The following is a 23,372-nucleotide window of genomic DNA, read 5'->3' on the forward strand; positions in this document are numbered from 1 at the left end:
TATTTCATATGGAGTTAATATATTTTGTAAATTTATGTAAATCTACACATGTACATAAACCTCCATTTGGTTGCCCCCTAGTTTCCCACATGCCAAAAGGATCCATGCCAACTACTGCTCATGCCTAAAGAAAGAGATATGGTCAGATGTTGTAGCAAAGCTCAATACTGTAGTAGGTTGCATTTACTGTAGCAATCAAAGATAAAGCATTTGTGCAACAATGATTTGTACCTTTCCTGATGTCATGTACAATATCTATTTTCTTTCATCTTTAAAGAAGTATGAAAGCAACAATAGATGACTACCTCTATAAGTTTGAATATTTCAAAGTGCATCATCAGACTGCATCTCTTAAATTTGTTTGAAGTCTAAGCTTCACATATGCCTCTCTTGAAGCTTAGTGCATTATTTGATTTCTATGCAGCCATGGGCATAGGTGGATCTTGTCAAATCATGTAAATCTTCATAAATTTTAAGTATTTGATATCTTTCACAATTACTTTATTGTTCAAAGATTCTAGAGAGTACAATAGCCATGAACCTAGGATTTGTTGACCTATGTATAATACCCAAATAAAATGAAACGAAATGCATACTTGCTGTAACCCGTCGAGTCCTCCGCAAATCCCGCTCAAATCCATGATCCCGCAAAAGTACTGTAGCTCGACACCATTCGTGCGCATCCCCGCGAATCCTGCGACGGCAGCCTCGATCTTGCTCCCAATCGCGTTAATAAAAGGGAGAGGAAGCCTGATCAACACCGGTTTCTTCACACGAACAAAGCCCTTAAACTCCCGTCGCTCTTCCTCTTGCTTATTCCCGAACTCCTCTAGCTCCCAACCCTTCGATCCTCCTGATCCAGAGAGAGAGAGAGAGAGAGAGAGAGAGAGAGAGAGAGAGAGGAGAGCACCTACCTGTTTGAAGCCCTAGCCTAGCCGACGTCTCTACCTCCCTTGGCGACGTTCCCATCCTGTTGTTTCGGAAGTTATGACATTTTAATCGGAAGCAGCAACAGGAGCTCGCGTGCAGTGAAGATAACCTACTCCTTTCGCCTTATAATTAATTAATTAATTATTTTAATTAGTTAATTAATTATTATTAAGTGTAACTAATTAAGATTAATTATAATTAATTATAAAAAGAAAGAAATGCTTCTCTTCCCTTGCCTCGATTCATGTGCAAACTTCGTCGTCATCGTCGACATGCCAAGGTATAACCCTTCTAAATCCTAAAACTCTGAGAACCCGCTTTCGACGCTTGCAACGTGACAAAACGACCACCTATTCACGCTTTTTTTAACGTGGTGGGAGGAAGTTCGTCACGGTGCTCTCGATGAATCGGGTGATCACCTAAAATCCCTTCTTCAGAGTTAGTGGCGCACCGGAAAATCGCTTATACACGCTTTTTTTAGTGTGGTGGAATGGGAACCCATTGCGACGTGTACGATGAAATAAGGATATCCATAAGTACCCGCTTGCGGGAAAACAACTAATTTTCTTTTGCAACAGGTACTAAAGACCCATACACGCTTTTCTTAGCATGACGAGGGACAAAAATATACGGCCACAGTGTCCTCGTCCGAGGGCACCTACCATATACACTTTTCTTAGCGTGGTTGGAAGGTCTAGTTTCCCGTAATTTTTCCCTAAACGGGGGAGACGCCGGGAGGCTACCAAAATTTTGGGTGAACGCAATGCTACACCTGGACCTGATTGAACTCAATTTAGACGACATGAGAACTAAATTAAACTTAAATTTAAACACCAAATGAGCTAAATGATCAAGCAAAAGAATTCAAATAATTTGACCAAGGAGAACTGAACTTGAATAATCATAAAGACTTGAACAATGCTTGAGATAGTAGGGGACCTGAACATAGAACTTAAGCTTGGATGAACTTTAAAGAACTAAGCTGATGATGACATAGAACTTGATTGAACTCAAGAGACCACAAGGGATTGACTTGAATAATTTGAGCAAGGACTTGAGCTTGCTAGTTGAACACATGGACTTGATTTGGACCAAATGACATTAACTTGAACTTTGACTTAATTCAAAAGAACAAATACATAGAACTTTGAACTTGGGCTTGAGCTCAACAAGGTTATTTGGGACTTGAACTTGTAAGCATTTGACTCAAATTCGAAGTGAACTCAATGTGACATAGAACTTGAAGGACTTGAATGAATGTAGAAGACTCATATTGAGCTTGAACTCAAGCATGAACTGAACTTGGGTTCAAACACATATACATAATAGAATTTGAATCATATAACAAGAGACTCGTGAAGGAGGGCATCCAAGCATGATCAACGTGCATGCAAGAATCAAATGAAAATACAATAAAATAGCAAATGATGAATGAACTTGGAAAGAGTATTGAAATAGATAATAATCAAGCAAAATGACTCATGATGAACAAGCCTTCAGTGCACTCAAACAAACATCGATGAACAAATGAACTTGTGATACAACTTGCTTTCAAGCAAAGACTCGCACATAAAGTCATTACAAGCTTTGGTATAAACTTATTTGAGCAATTATAATTAGCCTACAACGATCATCCCAATTGGAATGAAGGGATTGATATCAAACTCATGTATCTTGTAAACTATCTTGGAGGATAAAAAGTTTGCAAGTAGAATTAAACTACCTTTGAGGACAAAGGAGTTGCAATAATTCAATGCTACAACAAAAAACCTTCAACCTACACGTAAGCAACATAAGGTCCGTGGTATCCGTATCAGTAGGGTCCTCAAGTTCATGCAAAAAAGAGGGATAGCACCTTTGAAAGCCAGTCTTTCTTTTGTTTTCCTTCCAGGTTCGTCAGGACAAAGTGGAGTTCGTCCGGGACGATCAGTTAAAAATTTGGTGACAGAGAGCTTCGTCCCAGGACGAAGGTATGTTTGTTTGTACGAAATTTGTCCAGAGAGCATCGTTTAGAAAAAATAATTAATTTTCGTCTAGACGATTGGAGTTCAGAGGAGATCGTCCCGGGACGATCGGGCATCGTCCTGGACGATCCTGTTTGATAAATATCCGATTTGAGATATTTTTTAAAGAAAGAGAAGAGGAGGAGAGAGAAAAATGAAGAAAGAGAAAGAAAAAGTGGATTTTGGGCGACTTTGGTTCGTTTTCGTCCGTCGTCATAGTTGGGAAAGTTGATCGACTCAAGGTAAGACACATTATGGCTTTCTCAATTTTCAGAAATGTAATTTTTGACGGATTTCTTATTTCGATTTTCGTTTCTGTTAGCCTAAAAATGATTTATCTTTGTATCGACGAATCTTTTACTGCGTAACTTTTGGTATGTTGTAGAGACGATGTTTTTGCACGTTTTGAGTATTTTTTGGAAAGTTTTTACCTAGTAGTTTGAATTCTGCGGAGTTTAATTGAATAGAAAATTATCTGGATGTTGGAAAATATTGCTTCAGTACAATGAAAAGTCTTAAAAAGATATTTTACACTATCTGTGGTAATTTGGTAATTTTCTGAAACTGTGATTTGATCTGTTGAAATTTCTGTGGACTACCGTTATGCCGTTGACGATTTTTCTAATGTAATCCGATTTTTTCTGAATTTGATGATTTGATGTGTTTGAATGATATCAGAAGGGAGTTATAAGGGGCTAGAATCCTTTGAGATTCTGTCTGTGTTAGGGAATCTGAAAAAAATAAATTATGATATGAAAATTCTGTATATCTGATATGTTCTAGTGCTGTAAGCACAAAGGGAGGCATAAGGAGTCAGAATCTTTTGAGATTTTATCTGTGTCAGGGAAGGGAGGCATAAGGGGCCAGAATCCTTTGAGATTCTGTCTAGGTCAGGGAAATCTGTGATGAAATATGATTTGAATGTTTTCTGAAATATGTTCTGAACTTTGATTGAATTCTGATTTGAATAATTCTGTGACGTAAATTTGATTCAGTTCTTCTGTCTCTGTTACTTCATTTGTTCTGAACGAATATAAGTATTTTGTTTAATTTTTGTTCTGTGTGAATCTCTGACCTCTGTCTGATATTATGATTGTTGTACGATTATCTGAGGATTCTGTATGGCAAATATTTTTAACGCCTTTATGCGTATTTTGATATGAGAGTTTCTGGAGATTTTGATTGGGTAGTGTAGTCTTGCTGAGCTGTTAGCTCATCCTTGTTATTTGCGTGATTTTCATGTTCTGGGAAAGGGAAGGAGGTGTTGGACTAGTTGTTCTGTGTCTGATATGAGATTAGGTATTTTTGTACTTTTGATTTTTGTACGGTCATAGCTATTCTATTCTTCTATTCTGTTCTTTTTGTTTATAGCCATGCATTGTATTGTACATGATTATTTTGAAGAATGGGAAGAAAGAAAATGTTAGATGAATTTTTGTATATTGGAAGTTTAATAGTAGCTGTGTGTTTTCTGTATGATTATTCGAAGGAAAGTCTGAAACCAAATTTCAAAGCTAAATCCTAGATTCATACGTCGCGACTTGCGCGATGGGATTCGTTCCGGTCGGGTTGGGTCGTGACAGCACCAATGAAATAAACTACCAATGAATATGATGACTCATTCACATAACTATGATGCATTATTTACAAATGAAGGTCTTGTGACCTAGTTGTGAATACATACATAAACACATACAGAGCATACATGAGGAATGATATGTGACATTTACATCAATCTTACAAGTGAGTATGAAGAAATGTAGTAGTGTCACTATCATTAGCAACAATTTGATTCCAAGAAAATACATAGTAAAAAGGTTTTAAATACACGCAGAAGAGGAATGACCAAATCGAAATGACTTGGAGCATTTAGTCAAGATGATCTGCAATACATACGGGTTCTCTACAAATACAGATGTATGCACCACATTCCACTTGTGGATAGATGCAGAAAAACTTCAGTAAATGCAGTATCCTGTAGTCAATTTCAGTCTGCAAATGAATACATCCACCTAGAACAGTAGTAGAGGTATTGTAGGTGTAGGGATTAGAGACCACAACAAAATGCATAAAGAATGCGGCAAATGCAAGTTCCTACGAGCTTCTGTAAGAGACCCGCTATAAACATTAAGTGACATCTATAAGCAAACACATTAGGCTTTCATCAAATACCAGCTCCTATGGATTAAAGCAGGAGATTCGTTAGTGCACTACAATCTACCTACGTAAATCATACAAGTAGTGCACGACAGTCTACCTGTACAAGGCAGCAAACAACTCAATCCCCAAGCTGCTGCAAAATGCTACCGGATCCGCAACACTCGCATTAGCTGACAGAAGTTGTTTATAAATACTTTAAAATTTCCCCCGCACATGCACCGTAATTTGTATACACATAAGTACACAAAAGAGGTAAATGTAATCAAACACCTGCATGGACCCCTGCGAGCGTGTTATATATATACTCGTGACGTCTAGGGATGCTGCGCGGGTCAATATATAGTTCAATCCTGACCCTTCTATGCGGGTAAATAGAAGTCGACACGGCTCAAACTATCAAATAGATATGCGGTAAGAGTGTCGACCGGGATATCTATTTTATACATTCATATAAGGCCTTCAAGCCTTCAACAAAGGGAATTCATTAACTAAACCATAAAGCTTAAGGACCCGATCCTCTGTTGAGTAGTAAACGGAGTCGACAAGGTCTAATAAATGAAATTCCTAAATATCTATTAACACCCCGATGATGGCCGTGTCCAACGTAAATCTCAACCGGAGGGGTCAATTTCAAATAATTCAATTGCCATCCCAAGTACTCAAAATCTAAAAATCCCAAAAAATTTAAAATGGAAATCCAATCATTCGACACTTAAAGCACAAAATCCATCCACACTCAACAACAGTTTGCCGAGGTAGACAAATTAAAATTTTACTTCAGCTTACATGGAGCTAAATGTCTGGTCGAAAATATCACTAGGATCCATTCTCAAATAATATCCTACCAATAAGGATGTGGTATGTGTCCTCTAATCGACCATTTTGCCTCCAAATGGCACCGCAGGATAAACGATTATGACCCGGGGCCCTCTGAACCGAGTCGTTTTGCCGCCAAATGGCACCACAAAATACCCGTTATGGCTAGAGCCAATACGTTCTTTAGTGGCATCAAATCCTTGAGATATGAATTAATTCAATATGATCGATAGGGCACAAAGCTCTCTGTTAGCTAATGTGGATTTAAATTTGTCCCCTTAGACACACATTCACCCCAGATCTATAAGGTACTCTTGGACGAAGCAATCCATGATTGTTGACAAGGATCATTCTGTCAGGTTGGGTCGACTACCTCTTCTGACTAAGTAGACTAGGAACCACGATGGCCTGGGACGACGGAACCATGTGATCTTGATCGGGTCCATCATCCATTTCCCCACCATCCGTTTTAACTATGAGATGGTTAAAATTTCTATTTTAAATATCAAACATTTTTTTAATTCCAAAACTCAAACACCCAAACTCTCTGATACCTAAGTCCATACTGCTACTATATGCCAAATAACACGTATCTCTACGTATCTGATTGACGACTAGCCTTAATCGAAAGTTCTCTGAAGAAAAGCATCATCGGGCGGAGGTCGGGGCTGAATTTTCGGAGCCCACAGGATTAAGAAGTACAAAGATCGTTTTTGCTTCACAACTAGGTAGGTAAGCTATCGAATTTCTTCTAAATAATTAAATGAGTTCAATTCTATCATTTGAGATTGAGAAATATTGATATAATTAAAATCAAAATATTATAAGAGCAAAACAATATTAAATTTAAAAATTGCATAAAAGTATCATATAATATCATGTTCAACTTTAAATTTCTTCTTTCTCAACTTTAAATTTCTTCTTTCTCAATTCTCTACTCATTTACATTCAATTCTCAACTTAGGTATCATCCGCACTGTCATCACTGAAGTGGTCTTCATCAGAGTTGTCGCCTTAACAAATTGGTCTATCTCCTGCCTCATTCGTTAGATTCGAATGTCTTCCAATAGACTTCTTTTTAATTTATTTCAATCATGTTCATCTTTTAGAAATTATTTCATCAACATAAATATGAGATTAATACTCTAAAATTTTTAGGATGGTGATGTGCAGCTTTCGAGTGATTGTCGGTGATGGTTATGACGCTGTTGGCTACGGCAAAGGCCGCGGGTTGGAGGTAGAGGTAATAGAGAGGAAATTGTTGCGCTCGAATGTGCATGAAGGTGTTATTTATGTTAGTTCTAACAAAAAAATATACAAATAAGGTGAGGCGTAAGCCTCACGCTAGTGAGGCGAGGTGTGCCTCAAGGCCGGCCTCAGCCAAGCTGAGGCACAAACCTCATAAAAAAGCTAGAGGCGAAAGAGTCAAGGCGTTCTCACTAGAATTGAGCTGAGGCGGGCCTCAAGACGAGCTTCATATTGCGCAATTTTAAATAATGTTCTCATATAACCTCACCACTTCATATGAGTTCCTAACATGTACAAACCTAAAAAAGTTATATAGACAATATTAAGGAAAAATTTCAAAGTGATTTGGGACTAAATAACTATGTTAAAATTATCAAGTTCACAACACATAAACTATATATTTTTAAATAATTTTTAGGATGTGAATAATATTTATTTAGTTAATAATATTTTATTTTATTTATTTTTTTAATTATATACTATTAAAATTTACTTTTTTATCAATTGATGATAAATGATCTAACATGAATGATATATAGATTCAAGTTTATAATGCAAATTTGGTATATAATTTATATTAAATTTATAAATTTTTATGTGAACTAAATTTATATTAAATATAAATTAAATTTAAAATTGAAGGTATTTAAATTTAAATTTATAGTATAAATTATGTTAATTTTTTTAGTTACAAATCTATATTATTGCGTAGTTATGATATCATTATTCTACTATTTAGATATCATTTAAATATTTTTAATATTTATTATATCAACTAGTTAAACTCCAGTTGGACCATTGAATCTTGAATCTTTCTTGTTGAATTCACGTCCGACAAAATTTTCACAACCTTGGTTACTATGCTATATGGACATGAAACATTAAGCTTAGAGGATGCAGAAATTTCACTTCTTTTTAAGGAGTTTATTTCTATACTCGAGGGAAGTGATAAAATAACTGAAGGTTTATTGTAAGTTAGGGGGAGAGCCTATAAACATTACTTCTCTTCTTATCATAGTGTGAATAAGTTACATGAAAATTTCAAAGAGATCAATTATTTTTACTCTAAGAATGACACATAAATAAGAATTGCTTAGCCCTAAAGAGAAGAGAAAATAAGTAGATGAGAACCACAAGAAGTCTAGATACCAGTGTGGTTCCAAATTGGCCTGGTTTTGATAATTTTCTTTCAGTGATCGAAAGAGATATGTGCAAAGAGAAATGGATTATGGATTATAAACTCAACTTATTCAAATCATATGTATTCTAATTCTTTTGTTTGCATGTATAAGCTATTTTTTAATGGTTGTGTATTCATGGGAAATTGAGTTGTATAATCATCACTATTGGAGATTTTGGCACTATGAAATTGAGGACATATGATGTTGTGACTATTTGGTTTCTTTGAGTCAAGTATATATTAAATATGAAGAATAAATTAAAATTCTTAAGTGCTCTTTATTTTGCAGGATATGAGTTCTCTAGTGTACTTTAGGTACATAAGTGTACTTTGATTTTCTTAAAGCAAATTGAGTTGGTGGACTTTGTTTTGTGGATTGTAGTGTCAAGGGTGATGTGTTGGATTCAATGACTTGGGTAAAAAATTGCAATATGAGGAAGAATATGACAAATAGCTTCCAGTTTGTAGGGAAGTTTTTTGAATTAAAGGAGGCATAAGTTCAGGGGAAGACTTTTGATGATGACCAGAGGATTATAATTAGGTTGCACATTCTACCTGTAAAGCCTATTTTTCTCCCAGGATCGTCCGGGACAAAGTTGGATCGTCCCGGGACGATCGGTACAGGTTGTGCTGAAATTTTGGAGACTCAGCAGTTCGTCTGGACGATATGTTAGATCGTATGTACGAAAATTTTACAGAGCCTGATTGTCCAGGGACGTTAATTAATTTCGTCTGGACGAAATTCGTCCAGAGCCAAATCGTCCCGGGAAGAAGTTGCGATCGTCCGGGACGATCCGTCTGGATATATATAGAAATGAGATATTTTGAAGAGAGAGAAAAGCCCACAAATACATTAGAAATCAATTTGGTAGGGGGGAGGGAAGGGAGAGATTGTTAGTATATAGAGATAAATTGTCTTCCAAATTTGAGTTCTCTTAATATGCCATGCAATATCATGTTTATTGCACATACTATATTAAGATTTGATTTGATTTTGTTTATGGGAAAGAAATCATGTAATTAATTTTGAGATATTTGAGAGTATTGTTTACTTACACATGGGATCATTGAAGTTCTTAAAATTATGTAAATCCTCATCTATATATGGCTCCTTTTAGCTGCCCCCTAAAATCCCACATGAAAAAAGGGATCCATGGCAGTAACTGCTCACGCCAAAAGAGTGAGAGGGGGTCAATTGCCACTATTGCAAAGTTTAAGTATCATAAAAATCGAAAAAGTAGTGGGTTTTGATTTCAAGTTTTTAGAGAGGAGTTCGTGGCTTTCTCATGTTGCTAATTTGTGATTCAAAAAAGAAAATTATTTTGTTAATGCAACAATAACATGCAATTTCCCTAAAGTTGTGGAATGATAAGAGGATTTGTTTGCCTTCATCTTTGAAGACATATAGCAACAAGTGGGTATTATTCTTTAGCAACATCTAATTGCATCAAAGTGGCATCTCAGTCTATTTCTCTCAAATTTTTATAAAGTATAATCACCTAATGTGCATCTTTTAAAATTTAGTGAATTATTTGATTTTTATGCGGCAGTAAATATAGTTAGTCTCACTGAACTATGTAGATCTTGATTTTTTTTTTCTATGGCTTGACATTTTTCACAATTATTTGTGGTTCATAATATTTGTTTATAAGGTTGACGTATTCACAATTTAAATTAGGCATATTCTCATTTCCTAATAATATTAATTCCATACCATCATACCTAACTGGCCATCAAATTTCCTGTTATGCAATTTTCAGTGGCTTACATCCAAGAGCAGAATATTTTATATTTACTAGACCCAAATAGCGTGGAATTCTCTTAAGTTTGTGGCTAAAACTCATTATATTCTCTTGTACCCTATTTGCAATTTATTATTTTTTCTCACAAGGTGGTTTGACCAAGTATTTCCCTATTTCGGTTGGGTTACATCAAGGATCAGCCTTAAGCCCATATCTTTTTGCTTTAGTCATGGATGTTCTCACTAGACATTTGCAAGAGGATGTACCTTGGTGTATGCTTTTTGCTGATGATATTCTTCTTGTTGATAAGACTAGAGAGGGAGTTGAAAGTAAACTTGAATTATGGAGGTCAACATTAGAGACTAAAGGTTTTCGCTTGAGTAGATCTAAAACGGAATATATGGAGTGTAATTTTAATAGTAATAGATCTAGTGAGGGGATTGTGACTTTGGACGATCAAGTCATTAATAAGAGTACACATTTTAGATATCTTGGATCTATTGTTCAGAGTGATGGTGAAATTGATGGGGATATTATCAGTAGAATTCAAGTTGGATGATTGAAGTGGAGGAATGCATCGGGCTTGTTGTGTGATAGAAACGTATCCCTCAAACTTAAGGGAAAATTCTATAAGATGGTAATGAGGCCTGCAATGCTTTATGGTGCTGAATGCTGGCCATTAAAAGAGAAGCATAATTCTAAGTTAAGTGTGGCAGAGATGAGGATGCTCAGGTTGATGAGTGGCTTTACCCTTAGAGATAGGATACGGAGAGCATATACGTGTAAAGGTTGGAGTAGCTCCAGTTGAAGATAAGATTAGAGAGAGTCGCCTTAGATGGTTTGGTCATATAAAACGGCAGCCTTCCAATGACCCGGTTAGGAGAGTAGATGTATTAGATTTGACTTATTTTAAGAAAGGTAGAGGTAGACCTAAAAAGACTTGGTTAGAAAATATTATGAATGACCTTTCTTTATTAGATTTAAACGAGAATTTGACCTTTAATAGGACACAATGGAGAAAATTGATTCATATAGCCGACCCCACATAGTGGGATAAAGGCTTGTTGTTGTTGTTGTAGTATTGTTACAGGACATTTATTACGGGTACCTATCTATTTTTTGAAACTTTCAGCAAGGAGAATAGTTTGAAGGTTCTAAATGGGTTAACATCTCATGCAACAGATGGTTGATTATAAATTAGGGGTTGATAAATTAATGGGTTAACTTCAACTAAAGTAGCACCTGCTTTATTATTCAAAATGCCAACGAGCAATATTAGATTGTTAGTTCATTTCCAGCACAGCGGACAAAGACAAAGCTCATGCTACTGTATTCTGCTAGGATCAGAATTGCTTGACATTCTCTCTAGCCATTCTTGAGTTTTAACTGGTTTTGCTGAATATTGTCAATGATTATCATGTTTAACACATCCTAGATTAACACCATCTCTAAGTCTAGACCACACATTTTTATAATGGATTCTACTGATTCTTTGTAAATAATGCAGGGCTCTTCAAGATGGTGACGTTTCTCTAAGGATAACCCATTGTGGAGTCTGTTATGCTGATGTCGTCTGGACTAGAAATCTGCTGAACAATTCAATTTATCCTGTAGTGCCTGGGTAATTTTCTTTTTTCTTGGTCAGGCATATTTGCAATTTCTATGGGAAAAAGAAAATTTGCTGTAGGGTGAAGATAATACTTCTTTTTATCAAATTCATATATTACACAGTTCAAAGTGTTACTTTTACTATGAAATAAAATCATTATAAAGAGGTAAATGCAACACTTAAAGATTATTGTAACGAAGGGAAAATTTCGAAGTTCCTAACAATAAAAATAGTTGGTTGTGGAATCAAAATTTGCATGATACAATCCTCCACTTTTTTCATCTAGGACTTGGAACCTGACAATGGCAGTGTTTATTGAAGGGAAAATTTTAATGAAGTATTAAATTCAGATATGTATCAACATCTCTCACTTGGACATATGGGCAGTTAAATTCATTTTGTAACCTTACCATACCAGTTCAAAGATCATGCTACCAACAAAATAAAAAATAGAGAGGAGCGCTTATACTAATTTACTACCAAACTAGCATAGCACTCAAATATATTAATTATACTTAAGTCGAGAATTTTTTTTGTCCCTCACAAGCATACAACTAAGAACATACTTATTAGAAGACAAAACCAATTCTCAATAATACCACATCAGCTTCCATATTTCTGTCAGCCTATCACCTATGCACACTTATACATATTACTTGTACAGCTCTATATATAGGGCTGTTGTTGTATCATAATAAACGGGATAAGAATTCTTTGTTTACTGCTATGTTCTTGATCTCTGTCTCTCTTTCCTCTTCTTGCTTTGTCTTGCGTTTCTTCATAGTATTAGAGCGGGTACGTTTCTGAGCGTCCTCTATGGCCTCCTCCTCCTCTTCGCAGATAGGAGAACAATCGACAAGTCTCACCGATAACTCCGGCATTCATGAAGCACTTAAATTCGTCGTCTCGAATCTCCGGACTCTGGTGCCGATGCAGCTCTCCACGGACAACTATGCAATTTGCTGAAGCCAAATCATCAAGTTGTTTAGGGCGAACGAATTTGAACATTTTCTTGAATCTGCTTGCGTACCTCCCTCAACGCAAACCTCTCAGTGAAATGGAACAACAGCTCCAAATCCTGCTTATGCTCCATGGTTAGTTACAGATCAAAACCTCTCTGCCACAATTTGTTCCACGATATATGCTTCGGTGATTCCCTATGTATTGCATCTTGAATCCATCGCGGCAATATGGAAAACCCTTGAAACTCGGTTTCAATCCACAAACCGATCCAAGGTCATACAGCTCAAAAATGAGCTGCACAACGTCTCAATGAAAGCGCAGTCCATGACACAATATCTAATTGAAATCAAGATGCTTGTCGACCAAATTGCTGCCGCGGGATCAACTATTGACAGTGAAGACATAATTTTGTATATCTTAAACGACCTTCCTTAACCTTATCAAGCTTTCAAGACATCGATACGAATGATGCTCACCCCAATCAGTCTTAACAATTTATATGCACTGCTTATAAGTGAGGAAATCCATGTAAACGCTGAAGCTGCAAGAATCTTGCCCAGTGTTGACTCTCAAACAACGCTATATGCCTCACGAGGAAGAAATAAAAGAAATAGCGGCTGGTTTCCGCAAAGCCATACCAACACATGCAGAACTTCTCAACAACCTGCTCCAACATGCCAAGTATGTAACAAGAAAGGGCACACGACATCTGTATGCTAGCTTCGACTAAACATTAATTACACTCCGCAGCCATCCTCCTCCCATTCCAACAAAGCAATGGTTGCTACCTCCGAGTCAATGATGACCGACTGGTATCTTGATTCCGGAGCATCCTCACACATGACCAATCTTGTTGACAATCTGTCTCAATCTACACCTTACCAAGGCTCCGATACTGTCACCATTGGAGATGGGAGAACAATTTTGATTGCTCGCCCGAGCACTAGTATTCTTCCAACTCCGTCACGTAAGCTACACCTATCGCATCTTCTTCACATTCCTAGCCTCTCTCATAAGTCATAACCTCATTTCTATTTCAAATTTAGTTAAAGACAAAAATATTTTTGTTACATTTAATCCTACGGGTCTTCTTTTCAAAGACCTGAAGACGGATCTTCAACTTCGCACTTTCTCTGATGCTGTCTAGGCAGGTGATCCGCTATCAAGAAAGTCCACCTCGAGCTACTGATCCTTCCTTGGTCAAACTCTTATCTCATGGGCTGTAAAGAAACAAAATACTATGGAAAGATCTTCAACTGAATCTGAGTATAGAGCTTTAGCCGCAGCTACCGCTAACATACTATGGATCAAAAGACTTCTAATAGATTTCAACATTGATCACAAAAATCCTACTGATCTTTTTTGTGACAACACATCCACTATAGCTCTAGCTAACAATCATGTTTTCAACGCTAGAACAAAACATATTGAAATAGATCACAGGTTCATTTGTGATCACTTACAACAATAATATTCGGCGACTACTTATCAGTACTGTTGATCAAATCAACGATATCCTCACAAAACCTCTCACAACTCCAAAGTTTCAATTTCTACGGCTCAAACCGACGATCATCAAAGACCCGTCAATTTGTGGGGGAATATTAGAAGACAAAACCAATTCTCTATAATACCACATCAGCTTCCATATTTCTGTCAGCCTATCACCTATGCACACATATACATATTACTTGTACAGCTCTATATATAGGGCTGCTCTTGTATCATAATAAATGGGATAAGAATTCTTTGTTTACTGCTATGTTCTTGATCTCTGTCTCTCTTTCCTCTTCTTGCTCTGTCTTGTGTTTCTTCAATACTTAGAATTTTTATTATGCACTCATGATTTCATTGAAGAACAAATCTTTAAGTAATCACCTGAGTCAAATAATAATGTTGCGTCAATCAAGTTCTTTGGAGAAGATGTTAAAATAACAACATGATATTTGCCCTTATTGCTCTAAGTCAAAAAAGGTACGTAAGGAAGCATGTGTGGTTTGTCTGGGCTCATTTAGTAATGAAATTAGGGTTCGCTCATCACTTTCTTGAATAGCACATGCAATATGAAATGCATGCTATGCTAAGAAAAATCATATAAGCTTAATCTCACTACAACACCAGATGATTACTAATCCATATGCCACATAAGCATATGCCCTAAACATCTCAATACAATCACTCCTATTAATCCCTGTCACGCAGCCAAAATTCACATTTAGCTATCACATGTTTTATGAACTAGCCAAAATTCACATTTAGCTAATATTGCTTGTGTTGATTCATTTTAAGCCTCTCATTAGAGTAGAATGTACTGCCAGATTTTGCTTACTACTAAAAGAACAAGGCGACTGCCCAATGAGGGCTAAATCTCAAAGCTTGTAAGTCCTCAAACAATTGTATTCATAAAAGTTAAAAGACTTTTATTAAAATAACAAAGGCGTTATTGTCTTTAAATAATTATCAAGAAATCAGATCTTATGCAAATGTAGAGTCCAGACATAAGCTTGGACATATACATTGCTATTGGCTTTGTAAATAAATCAATTAATGTTTTCTTATAAGGAATTCACGTAAGAATATTCTCCTTTCGTGATGGCAGTGATATCTTAAATCTATATGCGAAGTCCTATCATGGAATTTTTTGCACTTGCAATTGCTACAGTGCTGTTACTATGCAACAATACCTCATCTTTTGTTTTGGCTAAAGATATTACGGCATGTAAGAAATCTCTTAAGCCAGATAACCTCCTGTATAGCTATTGACATGCTACGTACGTGGCTTCAATTATAGGCAGTAAAATACATGATTGTTTCTTGCTGAACCAATAGATAACTCCACCAATTTGAAAAATATGCCTAGAAGTGAATATGTGCTCATTCTTTTCTCTCATACGATTAGTGTTCCAATCAGTTTCAGATTTTCATGGTGATAGCACAAAGCTAAGTCAGTAGTCGAAAAATTCTCGTCACCATTTGGTAATGCTTGGGCATGCATTACTTTAATAGAAGTTTCCTAATCTTACATTAAATACAATATTGTGTTGATTGCACATACATACTATATTTCAAACATCTTATTGCTTTTTAATAAGGAACCTTGTATATGCAATATTTCATCCTTAGATTTAGGACAATCATTAAGATATTGGATGTATATTTTCCCAATACCGTGTATGCACTTTTGCCTTCCTGTGTAGCTATTGCACATGCTACTTAGTTTCTATTATAGACAATGAAATACAGGATTATTTCTTCTTGTCCAAAGGGTTAACTCCACTTCCAAATTGTTTGATGTATCTACAATTGGATTTGTGATCATCTTATATCCCATATAATCAGCATTGGTATAGCCGAGTTTCAGATTTTCATTATTATAGCATAAAACTAGGTTAATAGTATGCGCTAGGTATCAAAAAATTCTCTTCATAACTTCCTAATGACTTGGACTATGTTGCTTGGATAGTGGTCAACCAATCCTGCATCAAATGCAGTATTTGGTTTAGTGCACATTAAAACATACATCAAACATCATATTGGATTGGATTTTTTTAAGGAGCCTTGGATATGCGACATTAAGGCTGCAAATGAACCGAGCTAAGCCATGCTTTGGCATATTCGAGCTCGAGCTCGTTTGTCAAAAACATTTTCAAGCTAGTTCGAAGCTTGTTGAGCTTCTTCAATAGTTGTTCGAGCTCTTTTAAAAATATAATGTTCGATTTCAGCTCATGTTTAGGTTCGAGCTCGATTAATTTTAAGCTCGTCGAGCCTCTAATCGAGCGGCTCGTTTAACGAGCCAAGCCAACCCACTTAGAAATCATAATTTTTTTTTAAATCGAGTCGGCCCGCTCACAACCGCCTACCCGCCTTGATTACCTAGCCCAGCCCGCCACGCATCAATCGCATTGCCACTATGGCTCATTAGAGCAAAATCTTATTTCATTTCACGATGTGGGACTAAACTAACCTTTTTTTTTTCCTCAGCGTAAGCAGAGGCGGGAATCGAGGCGGGAGAGGAAAAATAGAATGGAGAAGAAATTTTTATTAAAATATTTCTAATTAGTTAGATTAATAAAAGTTAAAAATATGTCTAATGAAAATGGTTAAAGTTAAAAATATTATATTAATAAAAAAATTATTAAATTAGTAAGTTTAATAGTATTTATTTTAAAACTCTAATTAAGCTCTAATTGAGCTTCTTAGCGAGCTTTTTTACGAGCTTAAACAATAATATTCATGAATATAAATGAACCGAATGACAAGTTGTTCAAGCTCGTTCATTTAAGTATCAAGTATTTATCAAGAGTGTTCAAGCTCGTTTGTTTACCTTATCAAATGAACATGAACGAGCTCTTATTGAGCCGAGCCATGAGCAGCTCGTCGAATGCTCGGTTCATTTGCAACCCTATGCAACATGTTTCATATTTTGATTTAGGATAACCATGGAGACATAAGATGCACTTTTTTTCCTATAGAGTATGTCTTTGTTTAAAAAGACATTTGAAGCGTCCACTTCAAGGCGCACGTCACCATGAGGCGCCAGTAAGTACTAAGGCATATGTTTTTTCTGTTTGAGTGAAGTTTATTTTAAAACAAAGCACTTTTAAATTATATATAAGAGGGTTTTTGTTATTAGGCTTAGAGTTTAGACCAACATAGAGATAGAGAACAATGTTTATTTTCTTTTAAGTTTTTATTGATGCCTCAAATTAATTGTTTTTTATTTTTTGAGTGATTTTTTTTCTTTTTATTATAATTTTCTTTTTTTTTTGTTTAACATATTTATTTTCATTTTTCTTAATTTGATTTATTTTTGTTTTACATTTTTATTTCCATTTAACTATTTGTATGATCTATTTAATTGATTTTTGTTTTTTCTTTTATTTAGTTTTGTTTTTATTTTTATAGAGTTTAGGCTTTTAATTTTATTTATATTTATCTGTTGATAGTTTATGACATAATTATGAATTATCATATAAGCTTGAGGGCACTGACTTTGAGGGAACTCGGTTAAGGTTGAAGGTTGAAGGTTGCAATAACAATTGAATCCCCCTCAATTTTTTTAAATGGTTAGCTTGTGCCTTCATCGACCTAACCATATTAGGAAGAGTTCGATTCCTTCTTTCTGCTACTTCATTTTATTGTGGGAGTATTAAGAATTGTGATCTAATGATGTATCCAATTTTTTGTCACATGTTTTTGCTAACTAATTAAACAAATATGTTTGACCATTAGTTGTTTGCAAAACTTTTAGTTTGTAATGAATATGATTCCCTACTTTGACAAAGAAGCGCTTGAAGCAATCTAATTCTCCATGCATATGAGAAAGCAAATACACATAACTATATTGAGAATATTTATCATCAAACATAAGGAAATATATAACGCAATGATGAGGCCGCACATTCATATGCCTATGTATATCAAAATGAATAATCTCTAAATAATTTTGAGCTCTAGAAGTCAAAAGCTTTTTACATGATTTACATGTTAGGCATGACTTACATATAGGGAGATTGATCTTAGCGAGCGTTGAGCAGTCTTAACAAGTCATCTCTTACTGATATGCTTATTCTCTCCTGACCACTATGATCTAGTCCAACCATTTGATGCAATCTATATTATAATCCACAAACATACATTAAGAAGGAATAGGTTTTTTATCCAAAACTAATTTGAATAAACTATTTATTAAAATATCATGTCTATTCAGTGTTCTATAAAACCAACTAGTTATTGGTCATGATAAAATAATTACCAAGTCTTAAAAATGTGCTAATATAAAGTAAATTATGTCTAATGATAGGTGCGTGAATCACATCTTATAGGAGCAACATCATTCTAGAATCAATTTGAGTTGGTACGAACAATTTTCTAACACATATTTTCTTCCATCTCTCATAAGGAAGCTTTGGTAACGATAATCTATAAACCATCCTTCGGTCTTAGTCAGATGGTTTCTTTTCTGAACCCTTTTGTTGTCTTCGAGCATTTATGACAGTGCTTAGACGTCTTTCTATTTGCATTATTAATTGTTGAACACTAATCTTTTGTCGTCTACTTATCCTATGATTCCTTATCTTGACTATGTAGGCAATTTTTCCTTCTTTGGGCTCAATCATGGCATGAGCAGGTTCTTTAAAAGCCTGAGCTCTTTAAGAAGATGTTGAATCTTCCTATATGTCATAGTTGTGGCCATCAAGCTTTTTTTTCCTTGATTAACCTAACTCGCTCTCTTGATTCTCATTATCATCACTGTAGAATTGCATAACAAATAATTATTACATAAATATACATACTCTATTTCTTAATTTTATCAAAGATCTATCATTCTTTGTGCATCACAATAAAAATTCCTTTATGGTCATAATTTTTACCTGATGCCATTATAAATAAATAATTTTTAAACAAAATTAGGAAAGAGTCAAAATACTTAATGTTGAATCCACTAATTGCACCTTAAACAATTTATGCGCTGAATAAATCAAATAAAAAATTAAATAAAATGTAAGAAATGAATTATGAACACTTGTGGCATTGTGCGTGCCTCATTGCTACTATTCCCCACCGCCTGCACCATGATGCATACGTTGTAAAGCCACTTATGTGTGCCTACCATTACATCACTTGTTGCATGTGGAGAGTTGGAAAGGGAGAAAATAAATTGAGCCACTGATAAAAAGCTAGGCCGCCTTTGAAAACATTGAAATGAAAATTTTATTTGAACATTGTTCAAATGTAAATTACTTTGATCCGTGAAGATTGTCGATCCTCACTTAAGAACCTAGTCTTCTTTGAGCACATATATTCAATTTTTTTTTGGGTGGCAAGTGTTACTTGAGGGCCTCACAAATTTGCCTTTTTAACTTTTTGGCTTCTTAGATGATATAACCTGAGAGAGGAGAATAAAATTTCTTTCCTTTTTTTTTAAAAAATATATTTCACTAACGAGTAGGAACCCTTATTTGTAAATGAAAGGTCAAAATATTAAATCAGTCTACGAGATGTTAGCCTAAATAATTAATCATTTTCTATGTGGGCTAACCACAAATTCAAATTTACATTCATAAAAGTTAAAAGTAATATTTATGCATGTGTGAACCATAAAATTTAAATTCCTAAATTCAGATATATATCCAACAGAAAGTATCATAAAAAATTTATACCAGAATCACCAATCTCAACGTTAAGTATATGGAACTGAAATATAAGAAATCTGTAAATTTTTTTACTCAAGCAAGAAACTTGGTATTCAAATTCTTAATTATTTTGATATAAACTATGTACCTTGTATGTATAAGTAATTTTAAACGTCTTTGTTTTTTAGTAAAACTGAATGAAATCCTCAGATAGGACAATATGTGGTATTGTGGTTTAGATTTAAACAAACTTCATCCTAAAGGAATATTTCATGCTTATGTTCCTTCAAACAATGACATATAATTGGCAATAGACTAATTTAATGTAAAGCTTTTGCTTATGGGGATGAACGACAAAGTTAATTTGATAATTTTTTTGGTGCAAATGAGATGTGGTCATAAATCTATTAAAAGCATATCTGATAAAGCATATTGTTGTATTTATAATTGATCAACCAACAATTTTTCGAGTATAGTTTATTGAAGATACTAAATCACTGCATTTATTGCTACATTTCTTTTTTAACTTTGTGACAATTATTCGTGTTTAATATAACCATGAATTTTATATAAGATTGAAGTGAATAACTACTTCGATAAAATATAACTATAGAAACAACTATAGAGCTTGCTCAAGATAAAAGAGGAAAATGTAACTATAGATTCATCTTCTAGATTGATAATGAGCTAACCAGAAGATGAACTCTGAGGCATGAATTAATGCTATTTGCTTTTAGAGCAATGTACACCTAATGCTGTTTGATTCAGGTTAAACAAGTCGTATCCCTATCATGAATCAAATTCATTAAGTTATTAACTACATGAACCAACCTGCCAAAAGGTTTATGTCGTGGGAAGCATTCAACTAAAGTGACCTAGATCTAATTCGCCACAACGCTCAAGTTGCATGAAGGGAAAATCTACTCGACAATTGAAGTTGTCAAGTTACCCTGAGGCCACTCGCCTACCAAAATGAACTCATCAGAGAACTCGTGATTGATTTTGTCAAGAGATATCACCATTGAACTTGCTAGAAAGCTCGGCCAATGAAGCTCTTCCTCAAATAATTTTGTCCTCAACATTAATACTCATCAGGAATTACCAAGTATTTGGATATCACTTATTTAAAAACACTTAAAACTTTATTACAACAACTATTGATAAGCCCTGCGATGTAAATTTAATTATATTATAAAATGTAGCTTTTCTTGTAACACTAAATCTTAATTCGAATCTATAAATACTAGGTAAAATAACGAGTCTAACACATTCCGATTGACTTGGGTCATGTTATCTTTTACTCGTTGGGATTGATATATTGAAAATCTAAGATCTTCATTATCTAGTGAAAATCTAAGGCTTGTTCTATACTTGTAAGCAAGATTGTTCATGGATAATTTTGGATCCAACGAAAACATTATCATCACTTTAACTGGAAAACCTGTCCTTATTCCTACTGCAAACAGATTGACAAAAATGTTTGGATTGTAGGAATTGTATATAGTGAGAAATGCTTATTGTATTGTAACAAGCATTTGAAAAGTTCTATAATTTCCCAGTTTGAGAAACCAAATAATCATGAACTTTATAAGAACATAAATTTGGCAAAGATCCATACATTGTTACGGGTAAGAAAATTCAAGGTGTAATCATTATCATCTTTCTTATCCCAACTATTTGGGTTGACTTTATGAATGCGTAAAATCTAAATATATTAGGAAAATAAAAAATCAGAAGTATCTGTACCATATATCTGGCCCAGTAATTGCACTTTAATAAGTGATAAACTTTGGTGGTGCAGTTTCTCGTTTATCTTATTTGAAGAATCACTAAAACCCAATTTCACAACTATGAGTAAAAGTATGTTGTTGGTTCGTGGTGATTTGTCTCAGGCATGAGATTGTTGGAGTTGTCACTGCAATTAGCACTGGTGTTGCACACTTCAAGGTCGGTGACATTGTTGGTGTTGGAACATATATTAATTCATGCAGAACTTGTGAGTACTGTAATTCTGACAAGGAAAACAAATGTGCAAAAGGAGCAACTTCCACATTCAATGGCATTGACACAGATGGCACAATCACTAAAGGGGGATATTCCAGTTATATAGTAGTCCATCAAAGGCAAGTTACCCTTCCATCTCCTCATTTAGTTTTTCTTTGTGTGGATAGAAGTTTTAAATACTGTTTTTCTTCTTATTTTTCTATTGAATATGACTTTCTTACTTGAAAATATCCACTTGAAATCATGACTCGAGGATGAAACTGAAGTTGGGTACTTCAGACAGATTTCAGTATTCATAGTTGTAAATCAGATTTTAGACTCTAAGAAGCAAAAATATGGATTTGAGAAAATACCTAGCACTGTTGGTTGAAAGCATCTTTAGAAGATATGTAGAATTATGCCAAGCCTGTGCTTTTCTTCACATCCAAAACTCATCCAATGGAAGATCACAACATAAAGTTTCATAGAACTGGTCATGGTTTGTGTTATGAGTTGTTAGTTTGCAATGAGGGAGGAATATCCATGATACCACGATCGACTAAAAGGTTTAGATGACAACCAATATTACTAACGGTAGTTAGCAATATGGATAGTACCATTCCAGAACACTTTTATATAGTGATTGATGCTTTGCTACGATTAATCCGAGTTCCTAATAAGCTTCAGATTTAATGATATAAACTTTAGTTAGCAAAAATTCTTTTCTGATCTATAGATACTGCTTCAAGATACCTGACGGTTACCCTCCAGAATTGGCGGCACCTTTGCTGTGTGCAGGGATCACTGTTTATGCTCCAATGATTCACCATAACATGAACCAACCCGGAAAATCTCTAGGAGTCATTGGCCTCGGTGGCCTTGGGCATATGGCAGTGAAGTATGGAAAAGCTTTTGGTTTGAAGGTGGTTGTTTTTAGTACTAGTACATATAAGATGGAAGAAGCCTTGGAAATCCTTGGTGCAGACGAGTTTGTGCTATCTTCAGACGAGCAACAAATGCAGGTATATGTTGCAACCCTCTTTGTTTTCTTGTGCTCAACTGTCGTTTGTTGAAAAATTTGATTGAATCGCAATATCGCATAGACTTCCTTGAGCATTCATTTCCTCCTCTAAAAGCATGGTAACAGTTGCTTCTTACCTTCTTATGATCAATAGTTTCACTAGTTTAATAATTTGTTGATGTTCCAACTTCTTATTATGCTTGAAAGGTTGAACAAAGTTGCTATTTGGAACACTTTTTATAGAAATCTCCATAGAGAATGTTCCTGTAGTTATCACGACATTTTTTTGGACAAATAACTTTGATTTGAGAAATCTGTTCATTCACAAGTTTGTTGGCAGATGGTTGTTCAAAATCATGCAGATCGCACCTAGTGGAAGATTCCATATTTTTAACATGCAAGATTAGCTCGTCTTTCCTATGATTAGTAGGGTAGATCCTCTGTTGATATGCGTTTTCTAGATACCATATGGATACTTATCAGAGCACCTATGTGATATAATTAATAGTCTTGTTGGGCCGGGCTATTGCTTTTCTAGCAAAAGTTTTATTAAGGATCCCTTTGTTTCATCCTTTTCGTCA

The 23,372-nt window shown here is 35.0% G+C and overlaps 1 protein-coding gene across 2 annotated transcripts in view; it reads left to right on the forward strand.

Annotated features, from left to right (window-relative positions):
* Positions 1-23,372, forward strand: part of LOC110100949 (probable cinnamyl alcohol dehydrogenase 1) — a 39,947-nt gene that overhangs the window by 7,020 nt on the left and 9,555 nt on the right. For both annotated transcript variants that reach the window (XM_020828675.2, XM_020828676.2), the window contains exons 4-6: positions 11,587-11,700; positions 21,680-21,910; positions 22,507-22,792. In XM_020828675.2, coding sequence (XP_020684334.1) covers positions 11,587-11,700; positions 21,680-21,910; positions 22,507-22,792 — 631 coding nt within the window. The remainder of the gene's footprint in view (positions 1-11,586; positions 11,701-21,679; positions 21,911-22,506; positions 22,793-23,372) is intronic.

The sequence above is a fragment of the Dendrobium catenatum genome, unplaced genomic scaffold (genome assembly GCF_001605985.2).
Source record: "Dendrobium catenatum unplaced genomic scaffold, ASM160598v2 fragScaff_scaffold_672, whole genome shotgun sequence".
NCBI lineage: Eukaryota > Viridiplantae > Streptophyta > Magnoliopsida > Asparagales > Orchidaceae > Dendrobium > Dendrobium catenatum.